The sequence below is a fragment of the Oryctolagus cuniculus genome, chromosome 15, assembly GCF_964237555.1.
Source record: "Oryctolagus cuniculus chromosome 15, mOryCun1.1, whole genome shotgun sequence".
NCBI lineage: Eukaryota > Metazoa > Chordata > Mammalia > Lagomorpha > Leporidae > Oryctolagus > Oryctolagus cuniculus.
Window position 1 is genome coordinate 9881514 of NC_091446.1, and position 20637 is coordinate 9902150.

General features: G+C 42.8%; 1 protein-coding gene across 1 annotated transcript in view; it reads right to left on the reverse strand.

The window, feature by feature from the left end:
• WDR11 (WD repeat domain 11) overlaps positions 1-20637 on the reverse strand; it is a 58115-nt gene that overhangs the window by 8922 nt on the left and 28556 nt on the right. Inside the window, exons 12-20 of the mRNA XM_002718693.5 lie at positions 20134-20240; positions 17558-17633; positions 13819-13927; positions 11274-11398; positions 10443-10590; positions 4746-4852; positions 4255-4369; positions 3718-3889; positions 2-110 (exon numbers count right to left, since the gene is read on the reverse strand). Coding sequence (XP_002718739.2) covers positions 2-110; positions 3718-3889; positions 4255-4369; positions 4746-4852; positions 10443-10590; positions 11274-11398; positions 13819-13927; positions 17558-17633; positions 20134-20240 — 1068 coding nt within the window. The remainder of the gene's footprint in view (position 1; positions 111-3717; positions 3890-4254; positions 4370-4745; positions 4853-10442; positions 10591-11273; positions 11399-13818; positions 13928-17557; positions 17634-20133; positions 20241-20637) is intronic.

Here is a 20637-nt window from a genome sequence, read left to right on the forward strand (position 1 = left end):
CACGTGAGAAATGTCCAAAGAATACCGTCCATCCCAAGGCTGGTGTAGCAGGAAGGCTTTCAAGGCAAGCGAGGCCCTGGGGACGAGCAGATATGGACACCACACGGGCTCTAGACCAAAAACAAAAAAGGTTTTGAAAATAAAGTTTTATACTATAATAAAACTTTGGCTTCCAGAGAAGTGAGCAAAGAACAGGGTACAAATCTGCAGAACTGAGGAGTGAACTCAATGTAGTAACAGCTGGGGAGACACAGGCTAAGGGTGGAGAGATTCTTTGCATTCCAATCTGATTGGGAGACTTTTCTTCCCCTTTTAAAATTTACGTGCCCTGTGCGGCATGAAACTGCTAATACTTGAATAAAAGACTCAATGCAATGACACGACAGACACCAATAAAATGTAAAAGTTAGCATGTACTTGCATCTCTCATACGATCCAATGTCTCGGCCTTTCTATGACTGTAAGACGACAGGATCAGCTACCCCTGACCAGTGGCATTCCATGTCTGACTTACAAAGGTAGCCCCAGAAAGCTTCCCTGACGCTGGGCTCTGCCACCCACGACCAGCATTAGGACACTAACAGGCATGATCTGCCCGACTGTCAATTCGTTTCACTGCAAAGAAACACAAGATCCAAAGGCTCCAAAGGCCAGTGACTATGCTCTGAGCACCTACATCATCAGTCTCAACCTCAGATCTTATTCTCCAGGGGTCCACTGCATTTACAGACCCACCACCCCTCCAGCATCCTGCCGAGTCTTTCTCCCATGAGCCTTTGCACAGATACAATGACGTAAGTGACACAGATCTATAAAGGGTGCTGCCCACACGGACTTCCAGCTGCATCTTCCAACGATACTAGTTCTGCGTGGCTGCCGAGCACTCAAACTTGCTAGGACAGTGGAGGCAATGGAAATTTATCCCATTTAATTGCATTAAACACTGATACTCAATTCAGTGGTTGAATAGTAGCTACGTATGTGGTACATGACTACTTTTTCAATTGAAAATGCTATAAAACCTTAGTAATTTTTAATACTGATTATATGTTAAAATGCTAATATTTGGATGTACTGGCTTAAATAAAATTTCTATTATAGTAAATTTCATGTTTCTTTTCACTTTTTAAAATGTAGGTACTAAAAAAACTTAAAAATGAATAAGGAATTTTCTTGTATGTAAATAAAAAATAAATTATAGATAAAATATTAAGGGAAATTTTCAACTCAAGAGTCAGAAAGTGATCAGGTATATTCTAACACTATTTTTTCACACCAAGATTTTAATACTGGTTCACAGAAATGACCTACAATGCAGTTCACATTAAAAGGCTTCAGTTATCTCGAGCATCCTGATACGTGTATTGTTTAAAGAATCCAGAGTCCAGTCAAGGCTCCTCCTTCCTGTGTGTGCCCAGCAGTGCTGGGAGGAGGAAGTCAGGTGGAAGACGCTGACAGCATGTCAACAGTACTTAAAGCTATGGAAACTACATCAGAATGTTATTACACTGGTCTCATATTCTTGCATTCCTTTTGGATGTTGTTAAAAAGATTAACATCCATTTTTTAAAAGATTTATTTATTTATTTGAGAGGCAGAGTTGGAGAAAGACGGAGACAGAGAGAGGTTTTCCATCTGCTATTTCATCTCCCAAATGGCCACAAAGGCCAGCGCAGGGCTGATCCAAAGCTAGGAGACAGGAGATTCTTCCAGGTCTCCCACATGGGTGCAGGGACCCAAGCACTTGGGCCTCTTCCGCTGCTTTCCCAGGCCATAGCAGAGAACTGGATTGGAAGTGAAACAGCCGGGAGCCCCTATGGGATGCCGGCACCACAGGCAGAGGCTTAACCTACTGTGTTGCAACACCAGCCTCTAACATACACTTTTATGTCCCCAACAAATGAGGCATTGATAGAAGGGGTCCTCCATTTCAAACAGGCATTCTAATCTTCCAGATTTGTTTGTCCCACTTCACTGGGAAGAACAGTCTCTAAGCTGTTCTAACAAAATGGATAGATCTAAATCAGCACCTTACAATGTTCCGTATTTGTTACAAGGAGAAGTGCTGAAAATACATAAAATACTGATACATCAATGCCTACAACATAAAACAGTTTTATTTTTATCCCAATCAATAAGTCTCAAATTTTTTTCCGAATTCCTCAGAACAAAAATATGTTCTCTTAATAAATGTTTTTTTCCAAGACCAAGTCAGCCGTGTGTATGGAAGTAAACCCCCAGCGATGTGTCTCTCCTAACTCTACACTTTATACTATTGTCGGTTGTTCCGAGTTTGAAGTTCAGTTTGTAAAATGTATACACAATTTTCCTGACCTTTCCTCTGTGAGGAAAACTACTTAAAACTTTTTTCCTTTCCTCACTGAGGTTATAACACTGAAGATATTGGATAGAATAATGTTTTAGTACTAGGAAAATTTAAAAAAAAATACAGTCTATGACCTGGCTGCAGGCTGGATGTTCAAGTATGGTATTAAACACGAATTAGTATGATGGACTTTATTTCTGAACTCAGTTTAGTTAAAAACAAGCTACCCTGGCTTTGCAGCTCTTTAGAGTCAAAGTTTAAATTAACGGAACACTTTAGGTTATATTTCCATACTTTTTTTTTTTAACCTACAACTGGCAACTAAATAACTTTAGGTTCAAATGAGTACCAGAGCTTCCCTTCCCTGGGAGAAGCCCTAACACCTTGGCAGAGCTGGGAAGTGGCTCAACGTTACCCACGGGAACAATACTTAACTTCTGCCTTCATCTCATGGTTACACAGGAAGAAGTGCTGGGACCAGATACAGGAGGCAGGGGTAGGGCAGTCACAAAAACCAAAGCTCACCTGCCAGAGGCAAAGCTAGCCCAACCCACATCAGCCGTAACGTGACAGATCCTCAAGCACGAGCACAATGCGAAAAAGGGGCAGGTTCCAAAAGCTCCCTGTCTGAAAGTGCCACACACCGACCCCACAGCGGTGTGCAGAATTCCCGGAGCTGACTCAGCGAACCTAAGGAACAGCCTCTACAGCACACGGCCTGGGTGGGCGCCAGAGGAATGCTGGGAGCACACTCACTGCAGAAGTACCCTGCCTGCTTCAACCAGGACCCAAACAACTGGTTCCCAAAGTGCCTCCCAAGGATGAGACAAAAGCTGCCTTTTAAACTGACAGATTATTAAAGTCATATATGGGATTATTTTACCAAAATATTTTCCATTCTGGTAAAAAAAAATTAAATATTCACACAAAAAAGGCAAGATACTGCAACCCCCCAATGTTGCTTTGACCATTTCACAAGTCCTACAGTGTCAATACTCAGGACACTCTGCATGCTGTCCAAATGGACTGTCCAGTGATACGAACTTGCGCAGATCAAGACTCACTGTCAACGAGCCAGCAGCCTCACCACTAGATTCATGTCCTCCGATGAGCTCTCCTAAATTCCGAGTAAGCAAACTGTATAGATGTAAACATCCCTTATTTTGTTAACACACTCAGCAAAGGACCACAGGGGCACTTCCGCACCCTGCGTTGGGCATGACTGACATCTGCACGAAGCACAGCATCGCGGCAGGAGAACACTCCAGTCCTCCATCCGTCCACTTCCCCCAGCTCAGATTCCTGAGCAGTAAGAGCGACGTGCGCAGAGGCGGCTCCCTGCCCCGCAGACGGCGGCACGTGGCAGGGCCAGCCCCTCTGTCCGGCCTTACCGCTGAGCTCCTGCTCATCCATCCGGAAACACGCGGCCTTCATGGACATCTCCAGGACGCGGATGCACCCGTCATCTGACGCCAAGACCACCTTATCCGACGTGCACCAGTCCACGTCCAGTATGCGGAAGGTCACGTTTCTTCCACTTCTTAAACTGCTCACCATTTGAACCTGTAAGAGCGAATGTGGTTGTCACTTTCAAACAGGAAAGGAGTTGTTGATGTTCTAGACTAAATGGTCAGAAAGACACCGGCTGTGGCAAAGGCCTAGGTGAGCCTAGAACTGAACAGTGCTGGGCAACCAACCTTCCCTGCGGACTGCATTTCTAGATCTTGAGGACAGCAATGACATTGCAAAATAAAGTCAATCTGTTGAGCTGTCACCATTAGTACAGAAATACTACAAAAGTAGTAAAAAGAGGAAAATAATTTAAGAAGCTGGGCAAACCCATTAATTACACAGTTTTCATTTGTAAATCGTGCAGCAGAGAAAAGCGGCACACCCGCCGACCAGCAGCTTCGTGGAGCTCAGCCTACCTCTTTAGTATCCCACACTTCGGCACCATCATTGTACATTGCTATTAACTTCTGATTTCCTTTGCCAGGGGCAAAACGAATCTTCCTCACCCAACTTCGATGTGTAGGTATCCCTCTAAGAACAAACAAAAACACTGATACGATGGAGAATCATGCCTGGTCACCAGCAAGTGTCCCGTGTGTCGCTTCTGACGTGCTGGTAACGGGAGAAGCGCTTCACCTGCTGCCTCTGAGAGCGGGTATCTGACTACATGAGCGGCCGCGATGCCCCAAGACCTCTGATGGGCCACTTTCAGATCAGGGTCTCCCGTGCAGGATCCTGAGCTTGACCAAAGACCCTTCCTCCCCAGCTCAGGTGGCAAGGAACCCAAGAATCCAAGCTGTACTCAGACCATCTACTGACCCTGCTTGCCAAGTCACAGATCTCCAAGGGATCCATGTTAGGAGGTCACTTTTCCTAAACTAAACAAGATTTCCTTCTTGGCTCCTACCTGGAGACTCTGCCTTTCAAATCCCAGAAGTTCAAATTCCCGTCCACGTCTCCGAGAACCAGCGTGTCGCCTTTCCAAGCAATGCAGGTGATGCTCCCCATGCTTCCCTGGAGAACGACAGCAGCACACACATGCACTCCACTGCCTGCAAGCGGTCACTCAGCTTTGCTTAATGACTAAGACGAAATAGTAAAGATATCTCAGTAGATCAACTGCAAAGGGTTTTGATTTAGCATGAACGTCATCAAATTCTAAAGCAGCCTTTGGACACTAACAGAGCTACACGGCAGATCAAGTTCAACTCTGCAGAAACTAGAGATTTCAGTTTGCTAGACATTAAGTTGTCTAAGCTAGATTTATAGAGAGGGATGTCTTTGAGGACGAAGTGCCCTAGGAAGAAGAAAATTAAAAGGAGGAGAAAGAAAGAAGGAAAGCCTTTTCTAAGCGCAGGTCCTGACTCATCTCTCACCGTGAAAGACTGATAAATCCATTCCAAGTGAAACTCAACGCTTGGTTACTGCGCAGTAACTTTTCTATTGAAAAAGAAGATCCAGAGATTTACTGATACATTCTGGAAACTTCTGGAATAATGAAACTAAAGACATGGTGTTTACTAAAAGCATCTGTACAGTTTGAATTCACAGAAAACTTCGCAAGTTATATATACACAGAATATAAAAGAGGAAACGCCACAGGAAGAGATCCAAGGTGGAGGCAGAGAGCGACCTAGGCTCCAGCAACTGCCGCAGAGGCTGCCTGATCCCAGCGTCACCACCTACAACTGGCGTGTGTCTGGGGCCTGCTGGCTTAGCCTTCCGTGTCCTGAATTCATCATCAGTGACATGCGGTAAGCACATGAGACCCGAGGAGTGGCTACTGATGTTCACACACTTAGAAAGGAAGCGGCTTTAAAGCAGCGCCTGCCACACACTAAGCAGTCAACGCCTAGTAGCTATTAAATGATGCTGCTCAATTACTTCTCCATTCACTAAAGAAATGCTGTTTTTGCATTTATGGTGCACTCCAAAAATTCACATGGCATCTGTGGTGAGGAGTGGGACAGTTCTAATGGTTTGACGAGCTGATCATTAAGAGACTAGCATACACACCTAGTGCTGTAAAAATACCAGTGGCAATCAAGAAACAAAAGAAAGATCAGATTTAAAAGCCAATGTTAGAGGGCAGGTGTTTTGACACGGCAGTTAGGATGCCACGTCCTACACTGGAGGCCTCGGTTTGGTGCCTTGTCTTTGGCTTCCTGCCAACGCAGAACCCTCAGGGGCAGCAGGTCAAAGTTCCGGTGGCTGGGTTCCTGCTACCCACATGAGACCTGGACTGGGTTCTTGGTGCTTGTCTTTGGCCTAGCCCATCCCAGCCCCGGCTGTTGCTGGCATTCCATGACTGAACTAGTGGATATGAGCTGTCTCCTAAATATATTATTAAATAATTTTCAAAAAACAGATCTGTTTATTTGAAAGGCAGAGTTAAAGAAAGAGAGAGCAAGTGCCTCCACTGGTGGTTCACACCCCAAATAGATGCAATGACCAGAGATGGTCCAGACTGAAGCCAGGAGCCAGGAGCTTCTTCCGGTCTCCCACATGAATCCAGGAGACCAAGGACTTAAGCCATCCTCTGTTGCTTTCCCAGGAATATTAGCAGGAAGCTAAATCAGAAGTGGAGCTTCTGGGACTTGAACCAGCAGCCATATGGAATGCCAGCGCTGCAGGCCATGGCCTAACTCACTGTGCCATAGCCCCAGTCCCTAAATAATTTTTAAAAGCCCAGTATTACAATGAATTCAATAATAAAAACATACTAAACAAATGAAATTGTATAATATGAAGCAACCCTTTATGGTCTTAATTTGACTTTCCTGACCATACTAAGAGAATGTTTAATTAAAAATTTGCCTTTAAATTTATACTTCAGTCTTAAATACTTTCATATTTTAAATCTTATTTTTTAACTTAAAAAATTAGATCATTTTAAATTAGGTAGAAGTTTTGTTCTGATCCAATATTTATTTTACCCGTCTCCGAAATGCAAAATGTTAAACATTTGTTTTGAGTTGAAATATTCCCTCAAACTTCCCCATCTGAAAAAGTGTCACCAGCTTAGAATTACCAAGTGATGTGTTAACATACCTATACAGACAATCCAGAACTTTCTACCTCAGAGTGTTGGTAAGATAAAAGCCACGGGGCCGGCACTGCAGCATTGTGGCAAAGCCTTTGCCTGTGGCGCCGGCATCCCATATGGGTGCTGGTTCATGTCCCAGCTGCCCCTCTTCCGATCCAGCTCTCTGCTAATGGCTGGAAAAGAACTGGAAGATGGCCCAGGCTCCTATACACACGTGGGAGACCAGGATGAAGCTCCTGGCTTTAGATCAGCCCAGCTCTGGTTGTTGTGGTGATTTGAGGAGTGAACCAGTGAACGGAAGACCTTTCTGTCTCTCTGTCTGTAACTCTATGTCTCAAGTAAATAAATAAAATCTTAAAAAAAAAAAAAAAAAGAGATACAAGCCATGTGGAGATTCCAAGGTGCTGTAGAGGAAGCGCACACACCTGCATTATGGCTCTAAATAGCCTACAGAACCAAGGGAAAACAAGAGCTCGCCAGGGTGCTGGCAGCTGACACTGCTAAATGCCTGCATGGGACACGCGACTGTCAACATGCAGATGTGAAGCTGGCACAGGCGTCTGCTCCCTTTCACCCGCTCCAGCTTTCTAGAGGCAGTCAGACATAGGTTTTTCACGTGCACATAATTCAGAAGATGGCAAGTTTTCTTATTCTTTTTGTCACCTTTTTATATTCTATATTCTGGGGCCAAAATCTAGGGGAAAAGTTTCAACTCAAAATGAATGTTTAATACTTTACCCACCAATTTCCCTTGTTCTATATAATAAATGTCAATTCCCTTCCCTAAAAATAACTGTTCTGGGCCAGCGCCGCGGCCCACTAAGCTAATCTTCCGCCTTGCGGCACCGGCACACAGGGTTCTAGTCCCGGTTGGGGCGCCGGATTCTGTCCCAGTTGCCCCTCTTCCAGGCCAGCTCTCTGCTGTGGCCAGGGAGTGCAGTGGAGGATGGCCCAAGTGCTTGGGCCCTGCACCCCATGGGAGACCAGGATAAGTACCTGGCTCCTGCCATCGGATCAGCGCGGTGCGCCAGCTGCAGCAGCCATTGGAGGGTGAACCAACGGCAAAGGAAGACCTTTCTCTCTGTCTCTCTTCTCTCTCTCACTGTCCACTCTGCCTGTAAAAAAAAAAAAACAAAAAACAAAAAACAAAAAAACTGTTCTGAATTGTGGCAACTGGAGCCTTCCTCAGGAACCGTGTCCAGGTGAGGAGTAAAGGACTGGCAGGCAGGACAGAGAACTGCCAGGTCCCAATTCAGACTCCATGGAAAGAGAGGGTGGTAGAAGCCACATGGTACAGTTAGCACCCTGAAAGAAGCTTTTATAAAAAGAACACGCTGTTTTTGTTTTGGTGGGCAGGGTATGGGGCTGGCATTTCAAGAAGTACTGTGCTGTTTCTCCACTCTCACATCTGTGAAGTAACTACAAACAGACGGAGCTGTTCGAGAGTGGCACTGAACCAGCTCAGGTGGGTTCTTCTCCAGGGTTCCAAGGGAACCTACCCAGGCTAAAAAAAAAGTAAATGCTTTTCCAAAGGGCAGTACGTTACACTGCAACCCTGCAACCGCACTCTTTATAAAGTTTTTCTTTTCACACACTTCAGTGTAGGTCACTTTCCTGTTATAACTAGCAAAGAGTGAATTTCTACATCTGCATTATTTTCATCCTTTCCAAATCCTGAACATTTCTGGCAATGTTAGAGTAGTTCAAAAGAGAATTACTAAGTCTCAGCTCCAACTTATTCTATTAGTAATAAAAATTACTTGAAAAGCACTCCCATGTCAGCTTCAACTTTTAGCAGTGGTGAAGCTGTTTGAGGGAGTGACCTCACTTCTACTGTGGTGAATAAAAGACCTGGCAGCCCTTCTCCAAGAAGCCCCTCTGATCTGCCTTTCGGAACTCATTGCCTTGGGCAGTCACCTCCCACAAGAAGAACACTGCGCAAAGGACGCAATGCGACTTCTGCAGCCAGGTCCTAAGAGACGCTGTGGCTTCCTTCTCCCTCCTGGTCACTGGTCCTGTGGGAAGGCAGCTGCCATGCTGTGAGAGACTCAAGCAGGAAGCGCTGACAGCCAGCAGCTGCTAGTGTGCAATAGCCATGCTAGTGAGCCAGCTTCCAGGGGAGCCCACGGACTCATCTATGTCAAATGACTGAAGCCCAGTTAACATCTTGAGTATTGGGTGAGTTCCTGAGCTATCCATAAAACATAGGGATTGCAATTCTATTAGAATATTCCATTTTTGGCCGGCGCCGCGGCTCACTAGGCTAATCCTCCGCCTAGCAGCGCCGGCACACCGGGTTCTAGTCCCGGTCGGGGCACCAGATTCTGTCCCGGTTGCCCCCCTTCCAGGCCAGCTCTCTGCTGTGGCCAGGGAGTGCAGTGGAGGATGGCCCAAGTGCTTGGGCCCTGCACCCCATGGGAGACCAGGAGAAGCACCTGGCTCCTGCCATCGGATCAGCGCGGTGCGCTGGCTGCAGCACGCCGGCTGCGGTGGCCATTGGAGGGTGAACCAACGGCAAAGGAAGACCTTTCTCTCTCTCTCTCTCACTGTCCACTCTGCCTGTCAAAAAAAAAAAAAAAAAAGAACATTCCATTTTTAGAAGGCAATTATAAGTAATTTTACATAGTTTTAAAAAATCCCTCTGTTGTTTCCATTTAACCATTATACTGGTCAGCAACAGTTAACAAAAATTTTCTTAATCCATCTTTAAAAAATAACCCGTGAGATGCCCGTGGATGCAAGAATTAACTACAAAACTTTAAAGGACTCCACAGGCCATACAACAGAAACACATGAGTTAGTAACTATTAATGATACTACCACACTTACAACATGACTACCTTCTCTAAAACTAGGCTGTCGATCAAATCTTTCAGGGTGGTACCTAGCACGGAAAAGGTAGACACTGAAGCCTGGCAGACGGGAGCTGAGAACACGGCTCTGCTGAGCGAGCTCACCTTGAGAAAGTTACTCATCCTCTCAGTTTCATTATGGATAAAATGAAGATAACTCCTTACGGATTATTTGAGAATAAAAATGAGTAGCACTTGTTAAATATTTAATCAAAGAGTTCTAATGTTATTATCTAGCAATAAGGAGCAAGTTTAATCAATGATATTGTCTCCCTAAATAGTACAGTTTATTTATATTAAGGTTTTCTGAAGCTTTCCAGCTGAAATATGCTTTCATTACATACGGAACTAACAACATATTTGATAGGAATTTTTATAAGATTTTTAAAAATATTTATTTATTTGAGAAGCAAAGAAAGAAAGGGGATGCGGGAAATGGAGAGAGGGATAACATGCTCTCAATTCCCTGCAGCACGTGGCGCTAGGCCAGGCCAAAGTGAAGAGCCAGGAGCTCAACCTAGGCTTCTCACCCGGGAGGCAGGAACCCAATCGCCCGAGCCATCACCACCACCTCCCAGGTGCATCAGCGGGAGTCAGAGACACCCGGGTCCAGGCCCTCTGATGTGGGACGCAGGTATCCTAACAGGCATCCTAACTGCCAGGCTGATGCCTACCCCTTGAAGATGCAATCAAGGGTTGGACTCACATCTGGTGGAATACGAGCACTGTCCTTTACGGAGTTTCCTTCAACAGTGAGATGATAAACTTGGCCATCGTTATCGGTAAACACAAAATGCTCCCGGGCGGAGATGTTTTGAGTGAGTTCAGATTTACTTTCTGCCTCCTGCAACAAGCTTTGGGGTAGAGGAAAAACAAGATGAGATGTTTCCTTTCCATACTGTGACACCTGTAATCAAAACTCACCCAAAGTCCAGATGCACTGACAGGAGTCCAAAAAGCCCAAAACTTATCTTTGCCCAGCTAAGAATGGGAGAACACAGATCACTCCCAAACAGTTGTGCCCTGAGACAGAGTCCCTGCACCGGGCAAACAGTGACTGAAATCTGACACCAGGACAAGTCAGCTCTTAGCTCCCAGTGCTGCAGGACTCTCCCGCACAGAAGAGAGGCCTCCTGCTGACCCCTCATTCTCTCTCAAGCATGTTATTCTGTAAACTCGCATGGATCAGGATGGTCCAAAAACATAATTCCAAATACACTGGTGTGCGTACATAATTAAGGGATCTCTGTATGTTCATGCTGTGTTCACTTGAATTTCTGATGTTGAAGCTTATGGGAAGAAGGAAACTGAGAAGGATTAAACTCACTCTAGATGCCGATGGGTAGAAGGCAATGAAGACATAATTGATTCCACTAAGCAATACAATAATCAAATCAGCTTTTCAGTAACCTTTATGTACTGAAACAGAAAATCCAGTACGCCATTAGCAGAGTCCAACTGGCTACCACAAATGCCTGAAATGCCTGACACCTGTTACCTTCCCAGCAGTGGCACTGGCAGTACAGGTGCACTGTACCTGATCACAGACGACTCCACGACACTCAGCTCTGCGTCGGAGACGACGGTCTGGCGGGCCATGGCCTCTCGGGTGGCAAGTTGTTTCTTCCTCAGGCTCTTCAGATTGTGAGACGGGGACCACTCCTGTGAAAGCAAGACAAACCTAGAAGCGCTAGGCTTCCTTGCGACAAGGAGTCCTTCCAAAGAGCTGGGCATCCTTACCACGTGCCCAGCACCATTGACCACTACTGCACATGAATCCACACTTTGTTGTTTCAATTTTATCTATTTGTAGAAAGGCTGAGTGCACTTTAATTACAGCTTAAGGTAGATAAGTTTAATGGCAAACACCCGAAGGGTCTAACCTTTTCTAAAATTACACAATGAATTCAGTTACTGTATCTGCTGTTTCCCTCCTCGTCCCCTACCTTACAGGCGCGAGACTGGTGCTCTCCTCATCCACAAATCTGCCCTCAACTATGCATTTTATTTATTTACCTTTTACAGTCCCGCCTATGCTAATGGTTTAATCCAATATCCTCACAGGTACAAACTCTTACCACTGAGTTATTTCTATTTACACAAGCAGGACTGCACTATACCCCTCATCCTACTGCTTACTCTTCACCAGTTTTCATGTATTTAAGTCCTATCCCTGCTGTTCTGCATGCTACGTAATACCCTGCAGGTGCAGCCACCAATTTTCACCTGCTTGTTCTCTCAGCAAAGAGCATCCAGACTGCCTCCAGACTCCCACGATGACAAACAGCACTGCAGTCAACATCCTCGCTAAAGTTCCTTAATGATCAAGAATTCAAGAACTGGAGCACAGCGATGTCCGTGTTTGCCCAACTGCTGCAGGTCTGCTCTACAGAATAACTGTACTGTACACACTCCTACCACAAGGATTCCTATACCCTTAATTCCATCCACTCTTACTGCTATCTGCCTTTCCAATTCTTGTTAGTCTAAAAGATGTACGTATGGACTGGGTATTTGATACAGCAGCTAAGACACCACTTGGGACACCTGTATCTCATATCCAAATGCTTGGGATCCAGTAACAGCTTCTCACTCCTGATCTTGGCTTCCTGATCTTGTCTTGGGACACCCAGGATTCTGGTTTTAGCTCAGACAAGGGCATGTGGGGAGAGAACCAGAAGCTAAGAGCTATCTGTCTTTGAAGTTGTCTCTTAAATAAAATAAATACATAAAATTAATATGGTTATTTCACTTTGTTCATCTCTGAAAACTTACAAGTTTGTACTCCTTATGCTTGCAGACCTTTCTCTACCATTAACACATACTTTGTCCATTTTTCCACTGGCATTCTAATTTGTTGTTATTGCTGCTGTTCTGTAGAAGTTTCTTGTTAATTTCAGACACTTGAAAATTTATTTTCTCAAAGTGACTTTTTTATTAATCTTTGACAATGATATACATCACTGAACAGAAAGCACTTTTTCCTGAAATTTTACTTCTTTGAAAGGCAGAATAACACACACACATACACACACACACACACACACAAAGACAGAGAGAGAGAGACAGAGAGACAGAGACAGACCTTCTATCTGCTAGTTCACTCCCCAAATGCTGGAGCTGGGCCAGGCCAAAGCCAGGAGCCGGAAGCTTCATTCAGGCTCCTACATGGGTGGCAGGGATCCAAGCACTTGAACCATCATCACCCATTAGCAGGAATCTGGGTCAGAAGCTGAAACGTCACTCAATCGCAGACACGATGACATGGGACGCAGGTGTCACAAGCAGCAGCTGAGCCCGCTGCACCACAAAGCCCACCCAGAAAGCATGAATCTTGACATAATCAATTCCTGTTCCTTCCCTGTGGGTCTGAGCGTCTGATGTCCTCTCCTGCCCCCAGGTCACACAAATATTCTTTTGCATTTACCGTATTAAATCTTATAATTTTACTTTTCTTCTATTTAGGTCTCTAATCCCGTGGAGCCCACGTTTTTACATGGTAATAGTTGAGATGCAGTATTCTCTATAAAGTGAAGCAGCGTTCCTAATACAGTCTACAAAACAGTCCATCCTTCTCCTTCCATGTGTGTGGTACTTCATTTACACTGGGTTCCCACATGTTCACGGGTCTGTTTCTGAACTCTGCGTTTTCTTTTTCTTTCTTGTTCTGGCACCAATGCAACATCGATTTTATTTCCATGGTTTTGTGATATGTACCAGTATCAGGTAGCATGTCTCCTACCCTACTCACACCTCCCACACGGATGCCTCTTTTCTCAAGGATGACTTAGCTGTTTAGGACCCTTATTTCTGCATACACATTTTATAATATGTTTACCATGGTGTTCAAAATATCCAAATGCAAGTTTAACTGGAATTGCACTACTGTAGTATGAGGTTGACTCACCCAAGAAAATAAGAGTTACCTCTAGTTATGAGATATTTTTGTTTATTTATAGATCATCGTCTCTGAACACCCATTTTTAACAAGAAAATACATGGCAGAAATAGTCAGTTCGAGCTGAAGTAAAACACACACCACAAACATATCTGAATAAACTAGTTCTCCAACTGTAACTTACCAAAGCAGTTATTGCAGGGAAGTTTTTGGACATTTCTCTAAGAAGGGTGCAAGTCCTAACATCCCATAACTCCAGCGGCTTATCTTTGAATACAACTGCCAAATACTGCCTAGAACAAAATTACTTCATAAGCCTTTTTTTGCAAAAATGTCATGGTGAATTAGTACAGATTAAAAGCTCAGTAAATTTGCAAGCCCGGAATGACAGCATCTAAACACAATTTAAATGAACAATGAGCTCCTACACTTAATAGTTGTAAGAAGGCCAAGCCCACCATTAGCTATGGGGAGGACATTCAGCCTCAATTAGGCAGGGACTCCAGCTTAAGGGAAAGAATGGCTTGGGTTCAAATCCTGACGCCACACTTAGATCCCCCTGCCCGAGACTTCATTCCTCACCTACGGCATGAGAATTCCAGCACCCATCTCAAAGGACTGCTATGCAGTGATGAAGCTAAATGAATGTGTGCAGAATTCTTATCCTCTTATCACAACAGGGACTCAAGAATGCCCTGTATTGACTTTCTGCCAAGCAAGGAGAAGTACTGAGTGAATGAATGCAGCTCAACGAACATAAACTGAGTCTTGGTAAGTCAGGAACTACTGAGTCAAACTAAGCCCTTGTCATGAGGTGACAGCTGACACACAGGAAATGCGCCAGAGCAGGAGATCCTTGTGTTCTCGTCACTCAGGACACTGTCACACCAGACAGGCCATGTCAGCTTTCTGAGTGTTATTCTACTTATCATTTACACGGTGTTAATAGCATCTGCTGTACTTGCCCTATGGAATATTGTAAGGACTTTTTAAGACAACATACATGAAACAGCTTTATAAACCATGACGGATTACACAAGTACAACATACTACATTGTTTAATATATCTACTATGAAAGAATACAAAGGTAGATATAAAAATAACTAATAAGATAGACCTCAGCAAACGCTGTAAAGATTCACCATGAAAGAGGAGATTAATTTTGACATCAGGGAAATGGCATTCCAGGCAGTTACAAATGTGACAAATGACAAAAGACAGGAAAGGACGTGGTGCATTTGGGGAAACTGCTACCTGAAATGCAGGATATACGAGAACAACCGTGAAAAGGAAGAGTAAAAGTCAAATTAGGGTCACACAAGAGCCCTTCCTGCAGTGCTAAGCCACGTAGGGGTTTATCCTGCAGACAACAGAGAATAACTGGGGGTTCTCGAGGAGGGGAAATGGGATCAGTTGCTTTAGATGTATTAATTTAGCAGGCACGTGTCAAGACTGATCAAAAACAGGAGACACAGAAGTCCCACCAGTTTGAGCAAGTCTCAAACTTCAGTCTCAGAACTTCTTCCATGCTTAGAATCACTGTAGACCTCCAAAGAACTTTTGTTTATGTGTATTACAGTGATTGATGTTTTGCATATTAGAAATTAAACCTAAGAAAACATATTTTTATGGTAGCTTTAAGCACAAGTCACATTGATAACTGCACTAAGCATCACTAAACTCTACAAGAAGATGGCTGAGATCATTAAACAGAAATACAAGGGCCAATTATGATCTTACACTGCACAATAATATTTCAGCCAACAACAGACTGCCCATCATCAGTGAGTGGTTGCACAAGATCTTATCACCTAGTGGCATCGTAGCTGTCTTAGTTTGTGGAAGTACATTCCATGTCTGCACGATGAAATCAGCTAGTGACACATCGCTCAGAACATATCCTTGTCATTATGCGACCCATGACTGTTGTCTGTTATGTCTGAAAGAAACTGAATTTGTGACTAAAAATTCTTCCACAAAGAAAATTCAAAGCTCAAGTGGGATTTCCTGAGGAGTTCTTTAAGGGAGAAATAATATCAAATCCACAAAAACTCACCCAGAGTAAGAAAAGAGAATGCTCTACAATTCATTCTGTGGGGTCCGCATTATTCTGATACTAAAGTTAGATAAGGATATTTCACAAAAACTAGACTAAAAGATTTAATAAACATAGCTACAAAAATCCTTAATAAGACATTGGCAAATCAGATCTAGCAATGTATCAAAATGGCAGTATATGATGACCAACTACCATACATCCCAAGAATGTGAAGTTGCTTTAACATCTGAAAAGTAACCAATGCCAATTCACCATAATTGCTGACTTACAACACACACACATATACATGACATGCCAATATATGATGATGTCAATACATGCAGAAAAAGCATTTGATGAGTTCAATACTACTCAAGACACAAAGTCTCATCAGAAACCAGAAATAGAATTTCTTTAACCTGATAAAGGGCATCTATAAGAAAATCTACAGATAACATGCTTAATGGTGAAAAACCAATGCTTTGTCCATAAGATTCAGGAACTCTCACCACCTCCTCAACATTGTACTGGAGGTCCTAGTCAGCGCCACAAAGCAAGAAAGAAAAAGTTGGGGCTGGTGTTGTGGTGGAGCGGTAAAGCCGCTGCCTGCAATGCTATCATCTCATATCGGTGATGGTTCGTGTCCCAGCTGCTCCACTTTCAATCGAGTTCCCTGCTAATGGCCAGGAAAAAGCAGCAGAAAGTGGCCCAAGTGTTTGGGTACCTGCCACCCACGTGGGACTGCCAGATGAAGCTCCTGGCTCCTGACTCCGGCCTGGCCCTTGTGGACCAAACTAGCAGATTGAAGATCTTTGTCTCTTCCCTCCTTTTTCTCTAACTCTGCCTTCCAAATAAATTAATTAAAAAAATTGGATAATGATGTTCATGAATCACAAAACTTGCCAAGTTGTCAACCCTTCCCCACACTGATAGATGGAGTCAATGCAGAAGATTTTTTTGGTAAAAATGGCAAGTAATTCTATAATTTATATGGAAATACAAAGATACTAGAAAAGAAAAATTATTTTGAAAACTATTTTAGAAAGCTCACTTTGTGGGACTGGCACTGTGGTGTAGCAGGTAAAGCTGCAGCCTGCAGTGTTGGCATCCTGTAAGTTGAGTCCTGGCTGCTCTACTTCCAATCCAGCTCCATGCGAATATGCCTGGGAAAGCCGCGGAAGACGGCCTACATGCTTGGGCCCCTGCACCTGTGTGGGAGACTGGGATGAAGCTCCTGGCTCCTGGTTTCGGATCAGCCCAGCTCCGGCCTTTGTGGCCATTCGGGTAGTGAACCTATGGATGGAAGATCTCAATCTCTGTCTCGCTATAACTCTGCCTTTCAAATAAATTAAAAAAAAATTTTTTTAAAGCTAACTTTGTGGTTTTGGTTGGTTTTAATTCAGTTTCTTTCTTTCTTTCTTTCTTTTAAAATAATCTTGCTTTCCACGTATATTCCCTTGGAACAAAAAACTTAAAAAATTACTGGAAGGGAAAAAAGACTAAATTATAAAGGAAATGAGTTCTTTCACTGAATAATTCCATGCGAGGCAGAAATGAACATGAATTTCATCAGACAGCATTTTCAGTGGCAGTGTGTATTTATATCAATACAGCTATCACAGAACCACACAAGGTAACTGGTTTTACCAATCTAATAAAATGTTAAGATTCATAAAAAAGTTGACCTCATCTTTCTGGGAGTGCTACCATCTTCCTTTTGTGATTAAAATATTTTCTTTGATAAATGGCTGCATACCACCACCTACCACCACTAAGAAATTCTAATGCATTTTAGCATAATCTCACTTTCTTACAGATCAAAAAAACCTGTAAGATTCCACTGTGATAACTTGACAGATTTTTGTTTTTTAAATCAATACTTACTTCAGATGTGATACTTTGATCATTTCCATGGGTGACTCATCATTGCCTCGTTCACCACGAAAAGCAATGCTTCTGCCTATAATTACAAACAAGTGAGAAAATATGAAACAGCACATAAAACATACAAATCAGAAAGCCACACCAATGTAACTCATCAATCCTACCCTTTAGCCTCCTGTTCATTCCTTCATTTACTTGAGCCATTTCTATTAAAAAATTCCTCAGAACTACTGAGTTAAATCAGTAATACATTATCTCTATTAAAATAGCCATTGTATAAAGATATTTTCATTTGTAGTTTCTTGACTCACATAATTCAATTTTACAAATGTAGAAACATAATTGGTAAAGACATTATCCATTGTAAAAACTATTTTATATTTATATTGATATAATGTTTCCAAAGATGAACTAGCGGGTAAAAAGAAAACTCCTCAGGAAGGTAGTTAAGAGAACTTTTCCCGTGTGTAAACTATTTTGACTATGTTCCTACCGACCTGTCTCTTTCCCCTGCAACGAGGGGTGGCAGTAACCGCAGTGACTGTTCTGTAAGCTGTCTACGAGTTAGTGTGCTGTCTAAACAAAAAGGCCAAATGGTTTTCTGAGAACAAAAAAAATATAAATTCTTCTTTATATCCGAGCATATTTTTATATCTTTTCATAGATCTTTATTTATGAGAGAGAACAGACTCAATTCAAAGACAACTGAATGTCTTAACGGCCCCAGCTCTGCCATGTTACCAAGGGGCGTCTCACTATGCTCCCCACTATTATACCCAAAACTCCCCGTGCCCTTCTCTGACTGCTTGCCTGCCGGGACCTCCTCAGAAGATAAGGTGACAGCTTTATGCAGTCAAATGTCCCACTTAAGGAAGTCGGTAACAATTACCACAGGCATTTGTTCCTCAAAACTAGAGCTGTGAAAGTTGGATTTTAGGTAACCTAACAGTCCTGAACTTAAGTCAGCTGGAAACAGTAAATGGATTCTTTTTTAAAAAAATATTTATTTATTCATTTGAAAGGCAGAGTAACAGAGATGCAGAGGCAGAGAAAGAGAGGTCTTCCATCCACTGGTTCACTCCCGAGTTGGCTGCAATGACTGGAGCTGAGCCAACCTGAAGCCAGGAGCCAGGAGCTTCTTCCGGGTCTCCCACACGGGTGCAGGGGCCCAAGAACTTGGGCCTTCTTCTACTGCTTTCCCAGGCCATAGCAAAGAGCTGGATCGGAAGTGGAGTTGGAACTTGAAATGGCACCTAAATGGGATGCCAGAACTGCAGGCGGCGGCTTTACCCGCTACGCCACAGAGCCGGCTCTATAAATGGATTCTCTTAAGTGAATGATGCTGTTACTCCTGGACTATTACACAATGAGACAGAGCCAGGGCCAGCTTTCCCAAACCAGAAATCTGAGGATGAGGGTCACTGGGCAGGTCCCCTTCGGACGCTGGAGCACCACTGGACTAAAGGTGGGGCTGATTCTTTGAATTGAAGTAACACAGTCTGATAAGTAAGTTCAACTGTACCTTTCATAGCTTGGAAATACATGACTTTTAGGAAACAACCATATACCTGATATATTATACACATACATACACTTACATTGTATCCTTTAAAATCATCTACAGACATTCATATTGCTGAACTATTTTAAAGAAATTCACCATAATTGTGATAAAATAATTCTAAACTCTCATGATGTTTTCAAGTCTTTCACTTCAGAATTCACTGGGTATGAGTTTTAACAATTCTGAACAGGTTACTTTACTAGACTGTTTCCTATTACAAAAATGTTAAACTTCCAAACTAACTTTCCTAATTCAGTCAGCCAAAAACTATCAAAACTTTAAATGTGGGCAATTCAAAATAATCCTTCAGCTATGAGGTTTTCAAGAATTTAGTCCAGGCGCTGTGGTGTAGCAAGTTAAGCCTTTACTATCCCACATGGATGCTGGTTTGAGTTCTGGCTCCTGCACTTCAGATCCAGCTCCCTGCTAATGGCCTGGGACAGCAGTGGAAGATGGCCCGAGTGCTTGTGCTCCTGTACCCATGTGGGAGAAATAGAAGAAGCTCCAGGCTCCTGGCTTTGGATCAACCCAGCTCTGGCTGTTGCAGCCATTTGGGGACTGAACCAGTGGATGGAAGACTTCTCTGTCTCTCCCTGCTCCCCCTTCTGTTGCTCTGCCTCTCAGTGAATAAATAAATCTTAAAAAAAATTTAATACAAAGGCCAAAATTTTAAATGAAAAATCTAATGAAGTCTAACCACAATGAGTTATTTTAAAATTTATTTTCAGGTTATACATAACACACACTCAAGTAGGAAGCAGAATTGGTTTCACATTTCTTATGAATCTGTCCAGGCTAATGTTACTTCCCTTGATTATGTATTTGTATTAACAAGATTTCTATACAAAATAAAATGAGATTTTTCTAAGAATTATTATAGGACAAAGAATAAAATGTAAGCATATAATATAAGAAAAAATTCCAAGGTGAAAAAAAGTACTTTGGAGCATGTTTTATGAACAGCAACATCTTTGAATCACTCTGAACGTTTTAATAGTAGAAATACACAAACCTGTTGGAAGATCAACCAGTTGAAGTTCATTTCTCACTAATCCCATATTGTTTGGTGTTGAAGTAGCAAAAGAAAGAAAACCAGTCAAACTTGTCCATTCAATACCCCTACAATGAGAAATTAAGTAAAAATTAATCTAATACCCCTTTTTAATTTGAAAAGCTCATTTTAAAAATTTTCCTAAGACCTTTTACTACACAATTAAAAATATTACCTCTTATTTGTAACTATATTACCATATAGTTCTGACATATGAAATCATTTCTAACAAAAACTTTATCTCCAAATGTAACAGGATTAAAACGACTACTAAAATCTAGTCAGGGAGTCACATCACAGCCATTTCCAAGAATTTTAACTGCTTAAAAATAAGTGGTATAAAAATGTTATGAACAGAATGCTTAAAGTTGAGTATACTAGTGAATTTTATGAAAATTCCTTCTTGGTTAAGAGGCAGAAACACAAAACAAGCTGTTAGATTTGGAAGTGGATGAAGGTTCCAAA